The sequence below is a fragment of the Oncorhynchus clarkii genome, chromosome 10 (assembly GCF_045791955.1).
Source record: "Oncorhynchus clarkii lewisi isolate Uvic-CL-2024 chromosome 10, UVic_Ocla_1.0, whole genome shotgun sequence".
NCBI lineage: Eukaryota > Metazoa > Chordata > Actinopteri > Salmoniformes > Salmonidae > Oncorhynchus > Oncorhynchus clarkii.
In genome coordinates this window covers 13,259,289-13,277,885 of record NC_092156.1, presented here as the reverse complement: position 1 = coordinate 13,277,885, position 18,597 = coordinate 13,259,289, and the positions used below count along the sequence as shown (strand labels likewise).

General features: G+C 44.6%; 1 protein-coding gene across 1 annotated transcript in view; it reads right to left on the bottom strand.

The window, feature by feature from the left end:
• Positions 1-239: 239 nt before the first annotated feature.
• The window catches only part of LOC139419437 (serine/threonine-protein kinase 32A-like), a 71,573-nt gene continuing 53,215 nt past the window's right edge, over positions 240-18,597 (bottom strand). Inside the window, exons 6-12 of the mRNA XM_071169385.1 lie at positions 16,302-16,391; positions 15,407-15,510; positions 14,583-14,699; positions 13,886-14,011; positions 12,620-12,748; positions 3,028-3,092; positions 240-1,386 (exon numbers count right to left, since the gene is read on the bottom strand). Coding sequence (XP_071025486.1) covers positions 1,269-1,386; positions 3,028-3,092; positions 12,620-12,748; positions 13,886-14,011; positions 14,583-14,699; positions 15,407-15,510; positions 16,302-16,391 — 749 coding nt within the window. The 3' untranslated portion in view covers positions 240-1,268. The remainder of the gene's footprint in view (positions 1,387-3,027; positions 3,093-12,619; positions 12,749-13,885; positions 14,012-14,582; positions 14,700-15,406; positions 15,511-16,301; positions 16,392-18,597) is intronic.

Sequence of the window (18,597 nt, the reverse complement as noted above, 5' to 3'; positions counted from 1 at the left end):
AATCGCTGCTTGACCACATTTACAGGTAATAGTCCACACCGTGACAACAAATGAAAAACCAAAATAGAGTACTCATTTTACAACTCTGCTTTCATTGGGCCCTTGAATGACATACATTTATCAAAACCTACAATAATTAGAATATCTGGACCGATAATGGTTGTTATAAAGGTGCCAATAGGAGATCTGATAACCTGGGACAGGGAAAGCCGTGGATAATATGTAATTGTATTGCAGAAAGGGTCAAAAGACTGGCAAAGCTATTTTTCAAGCACATATTGAACAACAGGATGGTGACTTCAATTAGACTACATATATGATGATCATTGTCTGCATGGGGAAACCAATCAGGTGTCATATACAGTAGTAGCTATACGGCACCCCTATATTAAACAGAAGAGAATGAGAATTCATACACTACACTTTAACCTCTACGATTAATGGAGAAGCGTGTGCAAAGCTATTTTCTGTGCAGAACAGACAATAAATATCTATTTATCTATAAATATTTATATCCCAAATGTCCATGTCAAGTACCCGTCATCTTGGTTTGCTTGAGAGGCACAAGTGATGCCTAACGTCATCACAGAGACTCATTAAGTAAACTCTGTCTCTGCTGAAGTCAGTGCTTCCCTTTGTATTCCAAGAGGAATCTGTGGTTGGTGTCTTGAAAACAAAGGCAGTATATCTCATCTCTAATTATTATTCATTTTTTGTGAGGCAACTTACACCCCCTTTCTCTGTTTTCATGTACTGCAGACATAGTATCCTATTTGTCAACATCAGGCTTCATTTTCTTCCTGAACTGAGCCTAGCCTCAGCTTATCAGGCATGGTGGCTGTATCCTGTCTGTCTCTGCTTCCTGCTGGGTTGGCAGGCAAATCATTTTCTGGGCCTGGCTGACTTGGTGGAGGGAGGGGAGCTCCAGGGCATCATGGTGCATCAGGCCAAGTAAGACCAAGTCAGGGTAGGGCAGAGTGTAAGAAGGGGTGACCACTGAGAGGCCACATCCCTGGGCTAGGAAAAGAAGAACGAGCCAGGGTCTGTCTGTCTGCTCTAGGTCAGGTGCCACTCACTCTGTAAAGTAGTAGTCTATGTGACCTCCAGCAGTCTGGGTATAGTGGCTGGCTGTTGGGGAATGTGTCAGGGTTAAAGGTCAATCTGAGTGCCTACACCGGCCGGCGGCAGAGGGAGAGTGGGAGATTGGGTGTTGATCTACAAGCTGCGGCCAGATACACGTAGCGACTTCAGGCTAAAGCCGTAGTCCACTATCCTGATATGTAGGCTGCCGGGTCCACGTTATTATTCTGTCCGTCTTCAATAGCCTTGTTCTTCTCTGTCGTGGTGAGGCCTGTTGCTTCTGTTCCCACTACAGCCTTCTTTGACCTATCAGGTGAAACACACAAAAGCTAGATGTTTTGCTATCTGGTAATGATATGTAAATTAAAAAGGGTTTTCATCAAATTCTATCATGTTACATACATTCAAGGAGTTACTTAGCAGTAGGGGACACATACAGGATTCATTATCGCAACCGTTGCTGTAAATATGTCATGTTGACTGTGGCCCAATACTTTTGCCTTCAGCCATTTAATTTAGGCCTAACTGCTCTGACGATTTTATTAGAAGGATGTAACAGTTCTTTGGCAACCCACATTGAAACTCATAAGTAGAGGACATCAAATCTGCACGATTTTTTAAAAGAAATCGGGGGCGACAGCAGGTGCCACATTTTGGTGTTAATGTAGGCCACCAGGTTTAAGAACACACATATATCTATGTAGGACATATCATGATTGTTCTCAGTAGACTATTTATCTCTGTAGGACATACACCACCGTTCAAAAGTTTAGGGTCACTTGGAGATGTCTTTGTTTTTGAAAGAAAATCACATTTTTTGTCCATTAAAGTAACATCAAATTGATCAGAAATACAGTGTAGACATTGTTAATGTTGTGAATGACTATTGTAGCTGGAAATGGCAGATTTTTAATGGAATATCTACATAGGCATACAGAGGCCCATTATCAGCAGCTATCACTCCTGTTTTGAACATCAACAGTGAAGAGGTGACTCCGGGATGCTGGCCGTCTAGGCAGAGTTGCAAAGAAAAAGCCATATCTCAGACTGGCCAATAAAAATAAAATATTAAGATGGGCAAAATAATACAGACACTGGACAGAGGCACTCTGCCTAGAAGACCAGCATCCCGTGGTCATCTCTTCACTGTTGATGTTGAGACTGAAGTTTTGAGGGTACTACTTAATGAAGCTGCCAGTTGAGGACTTGTGAGGCATCTGTTTCTCAAACTAAACAATGTACTTGTCCTCTTGCTCAGTTGTGCACCGGGGCCTCCCACTCCTCTTTCTATTCTGGTTAGAGCCAGTTTGCGCTGTTCTGTGAAGGGAGTAGTACACAGCGTTGTACAAGATCTTCAGTTTCTTGGCAATTTCTCACATGGAAGAGCCTTCATTTCTCAGAACAAGAATAGACTGACGAGTGTCAGAAGAAAGTTATTTGTTTCTGGCCATTTTGAGCCTGTAATCAAACCCACAAATGCTGATGCTCCAGATACTCAACTAGTCTAAAGGCGGACAGTTTGCTTCTTTAATCAGGACAACAGTTTTCAGCTGTGCTAACATAATTGCAAAAGGGTTTTTTAATGATCAATTAGCCTTTTAAAATTATAAACTTGGATTAGCTGACACAACGTGCCATTGGAAAACAGGAGTGATAGCTGCTGATAATGGGCCTCTGTATGCCTATGTAGATATTCCATAAAAATCTGCTGTTTCCAGCTACAATAGTCATTTACAACATTAACAATGTCTACACTGTATTTCTGGTAAATTGTATGTTATTTTAATGGACAAAATATGTGCTTTTCTTTCAAAAACTAGGACATTTCTAAGTGACCTCAAACTTTTTAATGGTAGTGTACATAGTGAGTGTTCTCAGTAGACTATACAGTTTATATCTCTGTTAGGACATACAATGAGTTCTCTCATTAGAAACCGAGTGTCCGACCTTTCTCTGTTGAAGATGAGGAAGTCCCTCTCCACATTGTCCAGGCGCTGTTGGAGCTGACCGTTCTGGGATATTAAAAGGTTTACAGGTTTAAGAACACACACACACACACACACACACACACACACACACACACACACACACACACACACACACACACACACACACACACACACACAGAATCTTTTTTAAGACAGTAAAGATTATCCTATGACCCAGATAATGGTTGTTGATTCTTGGGACAAGAAGGGGGAGAACAAGCACTGTAGAAAGATTAATGAAGTTTTTCTCATTTTAAAGGACAGCCAGTATCTCTCTCAGAGGCCCACTTGCCCTACACTGAAACAGTGTCACACATTTAGTGATGTTAATCACGTGAGATCAACAACATCTCCGTGACGACCTATCCTGGCAGCCTTGCCGGTGTTATGACAGTTTCTCGCCCTCTCTGGGCACTGGGTTGGTGTTAGGCAGACTGCTTGGGCCAGATTGGACCTTAGACGACTCCCACCGTAAGTTTCTTGACCCCCTGTACAGGCCTGGCAATCAGCCTGGAGAGCTAGTACAGGTGCTTTCACAGTGGGGCGCCAGTCCCTGGCAGACAGCCAACAAGAGAAGTGGAGCACGGAGAGAGAGAGAGAGAGAGAGAGAGAGAGAGAGAGAGAGAGAGAGAGAGAGAGAGAGACAAGAGAGATATTGAGGAGACAGAGAGACAAGAGAGAGAATGAGGAGACAGAGAGACAAGAGAGAGATTGAGGAGGGAGAGAGATGGGGTGACATTCACACAGAAGCCTTGTTTATACATTGTGCCCACATTGTCAGAAATATGTTTACACATGGTATCAAAATGTGTCTCTTATCCGCCCACTGTGTCTGCATTGTGACCACATTTCCCTGTCACTCCCTGTAAGCAATTTATTTGACAGCTATTCTGTCAAAATAATTCTGATTTATTTTAAGACAGATATTGATGCTATAAGTCAATGGTGCCACGTGTCAATGATTTTAGAAGGCAGGACAATGACGATTTAAATGGTTTCACTGTCCAGATCCGTCTACATTTGTAAGATATCCAGACACAATGAGTGCCTGACTACCTACGAAGGTGGTCAGGAAGATCTGAACTCAATCAGAACAGAATGTGTCTTTTAATCATCTACACCTGTCTGGAAATGTAGACACAATCAGAATGTGGACAAGATCAGGACAAAGGACGCATGTTAGAACCAGGTATAGAGAGAGACACAGAGTTAGATGGACAGACAGAGAGAGGGAAGAGAGACAGAGGGAGATGGACAGACAGAGAGAGGGAAGAGAGACAGAGGGAGATGGACAGACAGAGAGGGAAGAGAGACAGAGGGAGATGGATAGAGAGAGATAGTAAAAGACAGAGAGACAGAGGGAGATGGACAGACAGAGAGGGAAGAGAGAGAGGGAGATGGATAAAGAGAGATAGTAAAAGACAGAGAGACAGAGGGAGATGGACAGACAAAGAGAGGGTAGAGAGACAGAGGGAGATGGAAAGAGAGAGATAGTAAAAGACAGAGAGACAGAGGGAGATGGACAGACAAAGAAGGAAGAGAGACAGAGGGAGATGGATAGAGAGAGACAGTAAAAGAGAGAGAGACATACAGACAGACAGAGAGGGAAGAGAGACAGAGGGAGATGGATAGAGAGAGAGTAAAAGACAGAGAGACAGAGGGAGATGGATAGAGAGAGATAGTAAAAGAGAGAGAGACATACAGACAGACAGAGATGGGTACAGTGGCTTGTGAATGCATTCACCCCTTGGCATTTTTCCTATTTTGTTGCCTTACAACCTGGAATTAAAATTGATTTTTGGGGGGGTTTGTATCATTTGATCTACACAACATGCCTACCACTTTGAAGATGCAAAATATTTTTTATTGTAAAATAAACAAGAAGTAAGACAAAAAAAAACAGAAAACTTGAGCGTGCAATAACTATTCACCCCCACAAAGGCAATACCTTGAAGAGCCACCTTTTGCTGCAATTACAGCTGCAAGTCTCTTGGGGTATGTCTCTACAAACTCTGTGTGTATAGCCAACAGGCAGACAGGCAGACAGACAGACATCCAGTCAGACAAACAGGCAGACAGACATGCAGACAAACAGACATACAGACAGACAGGCAGACAGACATGCAGACAGACAGACATACAGACAGATAGACTGATAGACAGACAGACAGACATCTAGTCAGACATACAGGCAGACAGGCAGACAGACATGCAGACAGACAGACATACAGACAGATAGACTGATAGACAGACAGACAGACATCTAGTCAGACATACAGGCAGACAGACATACAGACACACAGGCAGACAGACAGACAGACAGACATCCAGTCAGACATACAGGCAGACAGACATGCAGACAGACAGACATACAGACATACAGACATGCAGACAGTCAGGCAGACAGACATACAGGCAGGCAGACAGACTTCTAGACAGACATGCAAACAGGCAGACAGACAGACATCCAGTCAGGCAGTCAGCCAGACAGGGGTGTGATGGGGTGAGCTCTCCACCTGGAGAACAAGGATCCCTTGGGGAGCCAACAAGGTAGCCAGGCAGAGCAGCACGGTGCTGGAAACGACAGTGGGCCCAGAGAGAGACTGTAAGAGCCAAAGGTATAGCTTGCGAAGGACAGTCTGTGAATAACAATATCACTTAACCTGTGGGTAAATCTCTCCCTTTCTGCTGTTAAATGGGAGTTTAGAAGTTAATTATGCCGTTCTGTTTGATAAAAAGTGTAATTTAACACTTTACAAAATGAAACCTAGAGGGACTTTTCTGTTGGCTGATTGCCATGCTGGTAGAGACACAATTAAAGTCATTGTATATTTCAATTGTTCAGCTATAGGCTCAAAACAGCAATCAGTAACATCATTGTGTATAATAACTATTCGACTTCTGTACTGTGGGTTCTGACCATCCGGGATTCTCTCTTAGTTATAGAACCAGACAAAAACTACAGTACCACTGAATACTTCAACACATCAATATCAAAGTGTTGATCAGAACTGACAACTATTCTGATCAGGTTAATTGAGGGTGAAGAGAAGGGAAGTGACAGCAGTTAAAGTGACATGATCATAGAGTGTGGCGAGGTTGGGAGGATGGAGGATGGAAAGATGGGCCTATTTATGCTGTCCCCAAGAAAACACGAGTCCAATTCCTCACTACATCATCTGTGATTTAATTCAGCTAATTATACTGTTCATTATGGTTTCAACAGCAGCCAGGATTCAGAAGGGAAAGAGAGAGGGAGGGAGACAGCAGGATGAGAGCAAGATAGAAAAAGGAGAACAGAATATGGGCAGAAAGTAATAGAGAGGAGAGGAAGGGGGAGAGGAGCACAGAGAGAGAGAGAGAGAGAGAGAGAGAGAGAGAGAGAGAGAGAGAGAGAGACTGAGTTAATGAGCCAGCAGCAGACTGGGCCAGACATTAGGGCAGTGCCCCGCCTGCCTTTCATACAATATTGATCTGCACTGCTTAAGAAATGGGTACACATATTGCACATCCCCTCTCTCTGTCTCTCTCTGTCTCTCTCTGTCTCTGTCTCTCTCTCTGTCTCTCTCTCTCTCTCTCTCTCTCTCTGTCTCTCTCTCTCTCTCTGTCTCTCTCTCTGTCTGTCTCTCTCTGTCTCTCTCTCTCTCTCTGTCTCTCTCTCTCTCTCTCTCTGTCTCTCTCTCTCTCTGTCTCTCTCTCTCTCTCTCTCTCTCTGTCTCTCTCTCTCTGTCTCTCTCTGTCTCTATCTCTCCGAACTTTAGACAGGAGAAGTGTATGTCCTCCCTCCACTCAACATGTGGCCCCTCATAAACTAACACACACACACACACAATGCTGTTTTCCCATTTTAGAAAGGTATGGAAAAAATGAATGCTTCACTGGTTTTGTTTAAAAATACATTCAGTGAAGTGCACTTCCAGTTAAAAATCATTTATGGAGGGAGTATTTTTACATTGACATTTTAGTCATTTATCAGATGCTCTTATCCAGAGCGACTTTCACAGGATCAATTAGGGTTAAGTGCTTTCCACCTAGTCGGCTCTGGAATTCGAACCTTTCTGTTACCTGCCGCTCACCATGTTTTTAGTATGGTTGACAAAATGGAACTGGGAGGCCTACTGCTTGAGGTTTCATTTCCAAGATGGTGAACAGTATTGTTAGAAAGTTATTCGACTTCAAAACTATGGAGACATTCCGTTGGTGTGAATGAATCTTCTTGTCTATGTTCAAGTGTCCTTGTGCACTGCTAGTTTTACGGTGATGTTACATCGGTGGTATTAATTGGACAATTATTTACTTGATTCTGGGTAGTACTGTGGCGGCCTTGGAATTTTGTTAGGCAGTTATTTTCATGCAAAATACTGCCGGTCTCACAGTAATTGACACGGTAATTAACATAAACACATTTAGCATCTCCAGGCCTCCAAAAACCTGAAAGACGTTGATGCAGGCCTTTGGAACATCTACATTTAAAAAGTATAATAAATCTATTTAATACACACCATCACAATAAATCCATTGCTTATTTTAGGCAGGTCTAAAGAAACATTAGGATATGAAGAAAATGTATTTCATAAGAACAGAATATGAGTTGGAAAACTGTATTTTATCTGGCCAGGCTTGTTCATTTAGCAGACAATATACTTTATTCCTAGTTATACTTGATTCAGTGCTTACTGAGGTATAGCCTACTGTGTCAACTGAAATGTCATTTTAGGAATGCCCTTCTATGTGGTTTTACCTACAATTGGTAAAACACAAAAAAAAGACTGCCAGTCTGGACAGGACATCCAAAAGACATTGACGTTGGTCAGCGCTTACTGCAGTGTAGCCTACCATATCTGCCCGCAATGTCATTTCATGAATGCCCGTCCATGTGATAGGGCCACTGTTTCCTGTGACTAATACATTTGGCTCTTTAAGCTCTGAATATCAGCTATCCAACTTTATCAGGAGTTATCCTGTGACTATTTGCAATGTGTTTACACAATGGGAACTACAGAAGTATTGCATTTTTTACTACGATTAACGTTAGCTCCTAAGAAATGTACGGATACAAACTTGAAAACACTGATCATGACAATTTAGACCACAGGGATGAAACTCCTGGACAGAGTAGCCTGACTGTCCATTCCATATTGTCCATTTTAATTTGACCTGTCCTGTTTTTAGAATATGATGTTTGTTAACATGTCAGCACATGTTTATGTTAGATGATATTTTTTACGGGATGTTGGTGGAGCGCTGCAGCGAACCGTCTCTCCAAATGAACACTGGAGAGGTGCACTGGGAATGGACAATATTCCTATTTTGCGTCCCTGCCTTTGACAAAGAGGGCACTTCTTCTCACAGTGCGTCTTGATCAGTTTAGCTCAGAGAATCCTGCCCTCGTCCATCTGCCTAAGAGCCAATTTATGCTTGATCCGAAAATGTGGTCGGTTGTAAATGATACAGACTTTAGAAATCAAAACATATCAAATCAAATCAAATCAAATTTTATTTGTCACATACACATGGTTAGCAGATGTTAATGCGAGTGTAGCGAAATGCTTGTGCTTCTAGTTCCGACAATGCAGTAATAACCAACGCATAATCTAACCTAACAATTCCACAACAACTACCTTATACACACAAGTGTTAAGGGATAAAGAATATGTACATAAAGATATATGAATGAGTGATGGTACAGAACAGCATAGGCAAGATGCAGTAGATGGTATAGAGTAAAGTATATACATATGAGATGAGTAATGTAGGGTATGTAAACATTATATTAAGTGGCATTGTTTAAAGTGGCTAGTGATACATTTTTCCAATATTAAAGTGGCTGGAGTTGAGTCAGTATGTTGGCAGCAGCCACTCAATGTTAGTGGTGGCTGTTTTAACAGAGGGCCCTCGGAGTGTGGTGTCAGGAAAATAACCTCACACTCACACTCAACGTCAACAAAACAAAGGAGATGATTGTGGACATCAGGAAACAACAGAGGGAGCACCCCCCCTATCCACATCGACAGGACAGTAGTGGAGAGGGTAGAAAGTTTTAAGTTCCTCGGCGTACACATCACTGACAAACTGAATTGGTCCACCCACACAGACAGCGTGGTGAAGAAGGCGCAGCAGCGCCTCTTCAACCTCAGGAGGCTGAAGAAATTCGTCTTGTCACTCACAAACTTTTACAGATGCACAATTGAGAGCATCCTGTCGGGCTGTATCACCGCCTGTAGCTCCGCCCACAACCGTAACGCTCTCCAGAGGGTAGTGAGGTCTGCACAATGCATCACCGGGGGCAAACTACCTGCCCTCCAGGACACCTACACCACCTGATGTCACAGGAAGGCCATAAAGATCATCAAGAACAACAACCACCCGAGCCACTGCCTGTTCACCCCGCTATCATCCAGAAGGCGAGGTCAGTACAGGTGCATCAAAGCAGGGACCGAGAGACTGAAAAACAGTTTCTATCTCAAGGCCATCAGACTGTTAAACAGCTACCACTAACACTGAGTGGCTGCTGCCAACATACTGACTCAACTCCAGCCACTTTAATAATGGAAATTGATGGGAATTGATGTAAAAATGTATCACTAGCCACTTTAAACAATGCCACTTAATATAATGTTTACATACCCTACATTACTCATCTCATATGTATATACTGTACTCTATACCATCTACTGCATCTTGCCTATGCCGCTCTGTACCATCACTCATTCATATATCTTTATGTACATATTCTTCATCCCTTTACACTTGTGTGTATAAGGTAGTAGTTGTGGAATTGTTAGGTTAGATTACTCGTTGGTTATTACTGCATTGTCGGAACTAGAAGCACAAGCATTTCACCACACTCACATTAACATCTGCTAACCATGTGTATGTGACAAATAAAATTGGAATTGATTTGATTTGAAAATGTATCACCATACTGTTCCTTAACATTAACACCTTTATTTAGCTGTAACAATAGAGTAACATGTTTTAGATTTACTGTATTTTCACCGCAACTAGACAATAACCTCCAGGGGACCATGGCACAACGTTTAAAAATCTTTCTTGGGGACGTCCCTTTAACAAACCGAGAACAAGACAAAACCTGCAGGGAATCATGATTGTTTAAATTAAATTAATATACAATTACTTATGTCTTGTACAGTAAAATATTATCACATTAATGTGACATAAAATCACGTGACCACAAGATCAAATGTGAAACACGTGATCACGTGAAATTCATGTGGTTTTTCCGTAAGGGTCATGCTTCTATTTTTCCAGATTTGTCCAGCACACTCTTTAAGCCTTGAACCCAGTGAAGAACAGTCTGCATTGTGTCTTTCTGAAGCACTGCAAGATTAACCATGCTGAGATCCACTTGGGCTTCACCATAACAGTTGTCAGCTTTCATAAAACATAACTCAATTTGGGGCCAGGTCTGGCTTATTATTGCTAATGGAGCACAAGATTTGTGCGCCCACATCGACATGTGATGCGTTAAGTAGCTCCTGTTTAGCCAAAACAGTCCCTCCCCTCATGTGAATTCATGGGCACCTCTTCTTGGGTAAACAACATTTAAAAGCCCATTAAAGGCTGTTGTAACTCACTCACTCACACTGGGATGGCAACAGAGACAGTCCTCAGGTACTGACTAAATAAGGGAGAGTAGAGATAAAAGGAGGAGGGAGGAGAGAGAAAGCTGGAGGGAGAGAGAAAAAGGAGGGAGAGAGAGAAAGGAGGAGGGAGAGAGAGAAAGGAGGAGGGAGAGAGAGAAAGGAGGGAAGAGAGAGGAGAGAGGGAAAAGAGAGGAGGGATAAAGGAGGAGGGAGAGAGAGAAAGGAGGAGGGAGAGAGAAAGGAGGAGGGAGAGAGAGAAAGGAGGGAAGAGAGAGGGGGGAGGGAAAAGAGAGGAGGGAGAAAGGAGGAGGGAGAGAGAGAAAGGAGGGAAGAGAGAGGAGGGAGAAAGGAGGAGGGAGAGAGAGAAAGGAGGAGGGAGAGAGAGAAAGGAGGGAAGAGAGAGGGGGGAGGGAAAAGAGAGAAGGGAGAAAGGAGGAGGGAGAGAGAGAAAGGAGGAGGGAGAGAGAGAAAGGAAGGAAGAGATAGTAGGGAGGGAAGAGAGAGGAGGGAGAAAGGAGGAGGGAGAGAGAGAAAGGAGGTGGGAGAGAGAGAAATGAGGGAAGAGAGAGTAGGGAGGGAAGAGAGAGGAGGGAGAAAGGAGGAAGGAGAGAGAGGGAGGAGGGAGGAGAGAGAAAGGAGGAGGGAGGAGAGAGAAAGGAGGGAAGAGAGAGGAGGGAGAAAGGAGGTGGGAGGAGAGAGAAAATAGGGAGGAGAGAAAGGAGGGAGGAGAGAGGAGAGAGAAAGGAAGGAATAAAGAAAGAGGAGAGAGATAAGAGGAGGGATGAGAGATAAGAGGAGGGAGGATTGAGGAGAGAGAAAGTAGGGAAGAGAGAGAAAGGAGGGAGGAAAGAGAAATAAAATAAAATCAAATTTTATTAGTCACATGCGTCGAATAGAACAGGTGTAAACCTTACAGTGAAATGCTTACTTACAAGCCTAACCAACAATGCAGTTTAAAAAAATATGGATAAGAATAAGCAATAAAAGGAGGGAGAGAGAGACAAGAAGAGGGAGGAGAGAGAAAGGAGGGAGGAGAGAAAAAAAGGAGAGAGGAGAGAGAAGAGGAGAAGAAGGGACAGGACAGGAGTAGAAGATCATGCTGACTGGTTGTTGGACTGTCTATCACGTCTGATAGAGCATCCACATCATTAGCAGCGGCCAGGCCTGTCCAGTAAAGAGCAGCACTGCTGCCCATAAACGTAGGAGGACGCTTGATGAATGCCCACCTTTAATGAAATCACTGATGCCAACCTTTCCAGCTCTTTTTATTAACCATGTGTGTGTGTGTGTGTGTGTTTCACCCCCACCATCAGGCCTCTTTTACTGGGGGATCAAATTAACCTTTGTGTAAACACCCAGAGGACATGTCTGATTTATGTGAGAGAGTGAACAAGAGAAAAAAGAAAATAGAGAAAGAGAGTGATTGCATTCTTCTTCTCCCTCATGCACAGAACGTCCACGTTGGTAATTTACTCGGATGACAGATGTGCTTCTTTCATTACGCCACTCTGGTCAAACTAAAAGGCTACTTATCACCTGCCGCCGAGCCAAATGGACACACAGATGTGCTTCTTTCATTACGCCACTCTGGTCAAACTAAAAGGCTACTTATCACCTGCCGCCGAGCCAAATGGACACACAGATGTGCTTCTTTCATTACGCCACTCTGGTCAAACTAAAAGGCTACTTATCACCTTCCGCCGAGCCAAATGGACACACAGATGTGCTTCTTTCATTACGCCACTCTGGTCAAACTAAAAGGCTACTTATCACCTGCCGCCGAGCCAAATGGACACACAGATGTGCTTCTTTCATTACGCCACTCTGGTCAAACTAAAAGGCTACTTATCACCTGCTGCCGAGCCAAATGGACACACAGATGGTGACCTGTGGAATGGATGGAACCATTGAGAGGCATGTGTTTGTTGTTAGGGGAGGCTTTACCTGGGGGGACCCGTCAGAACCCTGCTCTCTGGTCTTCCTGGCTAGTCTCTTCTTCTTCTTGTGCAGCGGTTTAGACTCCAGAATCATCTCCTCCAACTCAAAGGTGGGGTCGCAGTTGAGCCTCCGCCTCTGGAAGAGGAACAAAGGATGAAGCTTTTATTCTGGAGAGAGAGGCTGTCCATTCAGTCCATCGACCCTCCCCATCTCTGCTGACTGGCCCGATGTAGTGACCACAGGGATTTCACTCTATAATCAGACATCATTACAGGGAATTCACTCTATAATCAGACACCGTTATAGGGAATCAGATCCTTCCATTTCCAGCTACTAACGTGTCCTAACAGATGTATTGTTAAAGAGATTGAACAGGATTTTATGCACTTAAAAACATATTGTAATATATTGTACGAATTGAAGTTACTGTGTGTAGGCCAAAGAATCTCCCAGGACTGAATGGGATGTGTGAGATAACGAGCTGCAGTAGTTCTGGTCTTTGGGTTTGCCTGACTGCTTATATGGATGTATCAGGATTGGGCGAAGGCGGTACTTAAACTGCTTTGCTTCGAGTGCTTTGCTCGTGTGCCCACAAGGGGGGGGGGGCTTTGGCTTTCCTTTTGCAAGGGTGGAGACTTGGCAAAATGCTGGAACTCTCAATTTCTAACATGTATAGGCTCAGAAGTTAATTACGCAGCTGACCAAATTACGCAAAATTTTACTTCAGGGTTAACCGAGATCATGCAGGACGTAACATATCATACGAAATGGATGACGTTATACACAATTGTGGACAATTTTTTTCGGGGACCCGTTTTGGCTCTTGAGCACTACTTTCAAAACTATTGGCTGAAATGAAACAACACCTTTATAATGCATCTTTAACCGATGACTGGCGCTAGTGTTATTATCAGTCTGAACCTGATAGAGACTGACTTGAAAGTAGTCTTCTTGAATCAATGTTTGAAGCAGAAGATGCTCCGCTCCCTGGCACCAAATGTTACCATGCCAACGGAACAGCTTGACCTCCTGCATGGCATCTGATGACGCCACTACCTTGCATGCATAATTTTACCTGCCTGTCAAACACTTGCTCCCTAACACCTGAGGAGGTGCTGAGGCAGTGTGTGTGTGTGCGTGTGGGAGACTTGAGCTCTAATGACCAGTAACAGCCTTCTCAGACCAGCAGGGGGCCGTCTGGACGTGCTTGTCTGCCTGGGCTGTGGGAGCGTTGTGGGAGCGTTGTGAGAGCGTTGTTGTGGTCTGACTCACGTTGGGGATGAAGCCGGGGGGAAGCTGTTTGTTGAGCACGGAGTCCCAGTTGACGTCAGACAGCAGGTCCAGTTCCTGTAGCTCAGCCAGGCAGGACACTCGCTGGTGCACGTCAATACACAGCAACTGGAGAAGAGTAAGAGGAGGTGCAGGAGGAGGAGAAGAGGAGTAGCAGGAGGCCGAGGAGATTACAGGAGGATGAGGAGCAGGAGAAAGAGGAGAGGACAGGAAGAAGAAACAGGAGGAAGAGGAGAGGACAGGAGTTGGGGAGAGGAACATTTCTGATCTTTAAATCAAGCACATCTGACACACACCACATGCACCACAGGAATGTAGATGAGGGGTGTGGTGGTAGGCTATGTGAGCACTGAGCTATGCAACAGTATGACTGCAGTGAAGAATGACCAACATAGAATCTGATCATTTACAGTAGCCTTGTAGGTTTACTATTATAACCAAAGGAGATGGCATCTATGACCCACAAATCAATCAGCATAGCATGTAATAACAATATTGGTCATTCAAGGAATATAGGGGTCAAATATAACTCTAGTTCAAGTAAACAAGGTCTTGGTCCATAGGTCGCCAATTTTCAATAAGATACAGTATAATAACAATGTATGATTCATTCAGGGAATGTAGGGGTTAAATTTAAGGTCACCAGGCACCTATAGTAAGTCTGTAGATCTTTCTGTACCTTTCTGAGCAGAGACTTGATCTCCAGAGACCAGGCCATGGGGTAGCTGGGGTTGACCTTGTGGAACATCTGGAGGATCTCATTGGCCGGCATGCTGGAACGCATGATGTACGGCCTCTGGAGGACCAGGACGTAGCATTATTATCCCACAGAGGTTGTCGAGGTCACCGGGTCCTCATACATACAGATATACATGCAGAAGTCCATCAAACTGCCTGAAGAGAAAAGTCTAAATGTGGGTTTCCAGGTCTAGTAGTAGACCAGAGCAGATCAGCCTTATGTTGTTCTCTCTCTCTCAGGGGAGGGACCATTTTCCTGTGTTTTGGATAGATGATGGGTGGGGCTGTGACGGTGATTGATGTGTGGTGCTTTAGGGACACCAGGGCTCGCTGCCACTGATAGTCAAGCACAGCAGGGCCTGAGGAGAGCTGGGGTGATGGGGCTGCTATACAGCCTGATCCTGTCATGTACCCAGCAGGGGCTTAGTGGTAGTCCCTCCCCTACCTGTCTTTTCCTCTCTTAACTAAATAAATGCACCAGGGTAACCATAGCCTGGTCCCTGATCTGTTGGCAAAACAACACAAATGGACCTAGGACCAGGCTAGGGTAATCACACCCCCATCTGAACAGTGAAGCTGGGCCAGACGGGTATTTTATTTCCATGGTTATATTAAGGGGTCACCTCAAGGGCGGGCTCAGAGAGAAAGGTGTTGTTACAGTCCCTTCTTCTCTTACTTAAAGGGCTATTCTAGGAGCAGGAATGTATTGTAGGTTTTAGGATGCGTTATTCACAGGCCGGGATGTGCTGAACTGTGTTTCTGTACCTGTCCTCGCAGCAGCTCGTAGGCAGTGACACCCAGAGACCACCAGTCCACAGAGAAGGAGTAGCCAGGATGTGTCCCCTCGTGTGGCTGAAACAGCTCCGGGGCTGGGGAGGGAGGAGGGGAGAGACGGAGGGAGGGAGAGAGAGAGAGAGAGAGAGAGAGGCCAAACAGCTGTTATTATTACACAACAAGGCTGGAGACTGAATTAGTGGTAGTACTGATAAAACAAACTTTGAAATGGAACCCATCAAAACTGCTACTAACAGCTTACATAAAACTGCCATAGAACTGAGCACTTCGAAGCCCACCCTGTAAATAGGACTCAGGTCCTTCAGACAACTACATTCATCTTCCTGGAGAGCCCCACTCTCTGAAAACTTGGAATATGAAATATTGAATTATAGATCATCTGGACCCAAACGGTCAAGAGTCATTTTTAAACATCCTCTCCTCCTCCATCGCTCCAGCCTATATCTCATCTGTTCCCTCCTGCTTTCTCTGTGTCAGTCCCACTTAACTGGTCCATCAGTCACGCCTCTTAATCATGTTGGACAAGACTCACCGGTCGCCGAGGACTCAGGGTCGCCGAGGACCCAGGGTCGCCGAGGACCCAGGGTCGCCGAGGACCCAGGGTCGCCGAGGACCCAGGGTCGCCGAGGACCCAGGGTCAATGAACTCCACATTCTAATGCGTCTGTAATTCTATTACTTTGCATCGAAACCCCCAGAGCAGAAGGAACAATATTGATCCTGTCTGAGAAGAAGAACATCTAAGGAACATGAGCATCCACATTGGAAGGGAGGTAGATATAGTTCCTCTGGAACTAGAAAGATGCAGTACTGAGCTGTGTCATCATTCCATTAGCTCAGTGGTATAAGTTAGTGTAGTTATTTACCCATGTATGGTTTTGTCCCTGCGATAGATGTGGCTCTTAGATCGTCTTTGACGATGGCAGCGATGTTGAAGTCTGTCAGGTGACAATGTCCTGTAGAACAGAAACCGGGGGGGGGTATTCGATATTCTCAGTTACAATTGATTTGAAACAAGGTTTATAGGCAGCCTCATTAAGGTAGCATACAGATATCAAGCTACTAAAACTGTCTGTACCTTGGCCTATTTTGCTGGATGGGAGCCTGAGTGGTTCAGGCATTTATTAATAGGGCATTCTGTGTGTTTGAACCCAAAGTTCATTCTGGCTGCATTCATAATGTGGACACTGATGCTGTGTGATAATGATTTTTTGGGGGGTGAAACGGTGTGGATCCAGCAGGTTGCAGAGGGAATAGCAGCCTCAGTGCTGCCAAAGTCATCGGCTCACCTTGCTGTGTGTGTGTGTGTGTGTGTGTGTGTGTGTGTGTGTGTGTGTGTGTGTGTGTGTGTGTGTGTGTGTGTGTGTGTATGTGTGTGTGTGTGTGTGTGTGTGTGTGTGTGACCTGAAGCTTTTGCTATACACAGTGACTGAACTTTATTAGCGTGTGTGTGTGTGTTTTATTCAGCAAAGAAATGTTTTGGTTGATGGGTGTGTTCCCCCCCCCCCCCCCCCACAAATGCACAGATGCCCAGCATGATGCTGTGAATGCAAATATGTTTAGAGCAGAGCTGGACTGGTCAGGGTGATCCTGAACACAAGACACTGTTCCTTACAGATAATAGAGCGGCAGGTATCGTAGTGGTTAGAGTGTTGGGATCGAATCCCTGATCTGACAAGGTAAAAATCTGTCGTTCTGCCCCTGAACAAGGCAGTTAACCCACTGTTCCCCGGTAGGCCATCATTGTAAATAAGAATTTGTTCTTAACCGAATCGCCTACTTAAATAAAGGTTACGTTTAAAATAGAGGAGTCAGAACAACAGGCTGACAACTCTCTTTTTTTTGTCATTGTCTCACACCCTTCTCTCTCTCTTTCTCTCTCTCTCTCTCTCTCTCTCTCTCTCTCTCTCTCTCTCTCTCTCTCTCTCTCCCTCTCTCTCTCTCTCTCTCTCTCTCTCTCTCTCTCGCTCTCTCTCTCTCACTCTTTCCATTTCTCTCCCCCCACCTTATTCTCTCTATTCTCTGTAGTTCTGACAGATTCAGGGCAGCAGCACCAGACAGACCATGGGCAGTGAGTGCTTTGTGTGTTTTGGGCTCCAGTGCTGTTCCTATAACCCATTGCTGCTGTTTGATCCTGGCCTCTGGTGTATACCAACTAAACCCCTTGGTGTATACCAATCCCTCTGGTGTATACCAACTAACCCCTCTGGTGTATACCAACTAAACCCCTTGGTGTATGCCAACCCCTCTGGTGTATACCGACCCCTCAGGTGTATACCAACCCCTCAGGTGTATACCAACCCCTCAGGTGTATACCAACTAACCCCGCTGGTGTATACCAACCCCTCTGGTGTATACCAACTAACCCCTCTGGTGTATACCAACCAAAATAGGATTCCATGGGCTCTCTCTCTCCCTCTGTTTGTGTTTGTGTGTGTGTGTGTGTGTATGTGTTTATCACAAAATGTTGACCAACTATGACAGTGATGACAGTGAGTTTCACCTGGTTCTCTCATGGTTTCTCTTTGCTGTGGACCCTATGCAGCCTTAGGCAATGAGGAGGTGGAAATATATTGTGTGATTCTGCTGTGTCCTTAACTTCACGATAGTGTATGACAGGTGTGTGTGTGTGTGGTGTGTGTGTGTGTGTGTGTGTGTGTGTGTGTGTGTGTGTGTGTGTGTGTGTGTGTGTGTATGTGTGTGTGTGTGTGTGTGTGTGTGTGTGTGTGTGTGTGTGTGTGTGTGTGTGTGTGTGTGTGTGTGAGTGATTGCATGTGGTTTGTAAGTGTGCTCCCTCACTTGAACGAACACACTTTGTGTTTGTCTGTTTTTGTCTGAGTGGGAAAGGCCTTCAGGATCACACACGCCTGGGAGCAAAGATCCAGCAGAGTAGCCCAGACAACTATCTCCCTCAGCTCAATGACACAGCCTGAGGTCTTGACATTTATCATCTCCATCGTCCCTGTGCGTGACTTAATTGTTTTGCTGAAATAAATGCTATTCCCATTGGTTAGGGGCACAGGGTGTAAAGATTGGTACACTCTTCTAGGAATCAGTGATCTTTGAAAACCCTGCATAACTTCCTCCTGGGGATGCCCTTTGACCAGTGATATGTTTCAAAGTTCAGTCTGGATACATTAAACGTCTAGGTAGTCCTGTTGG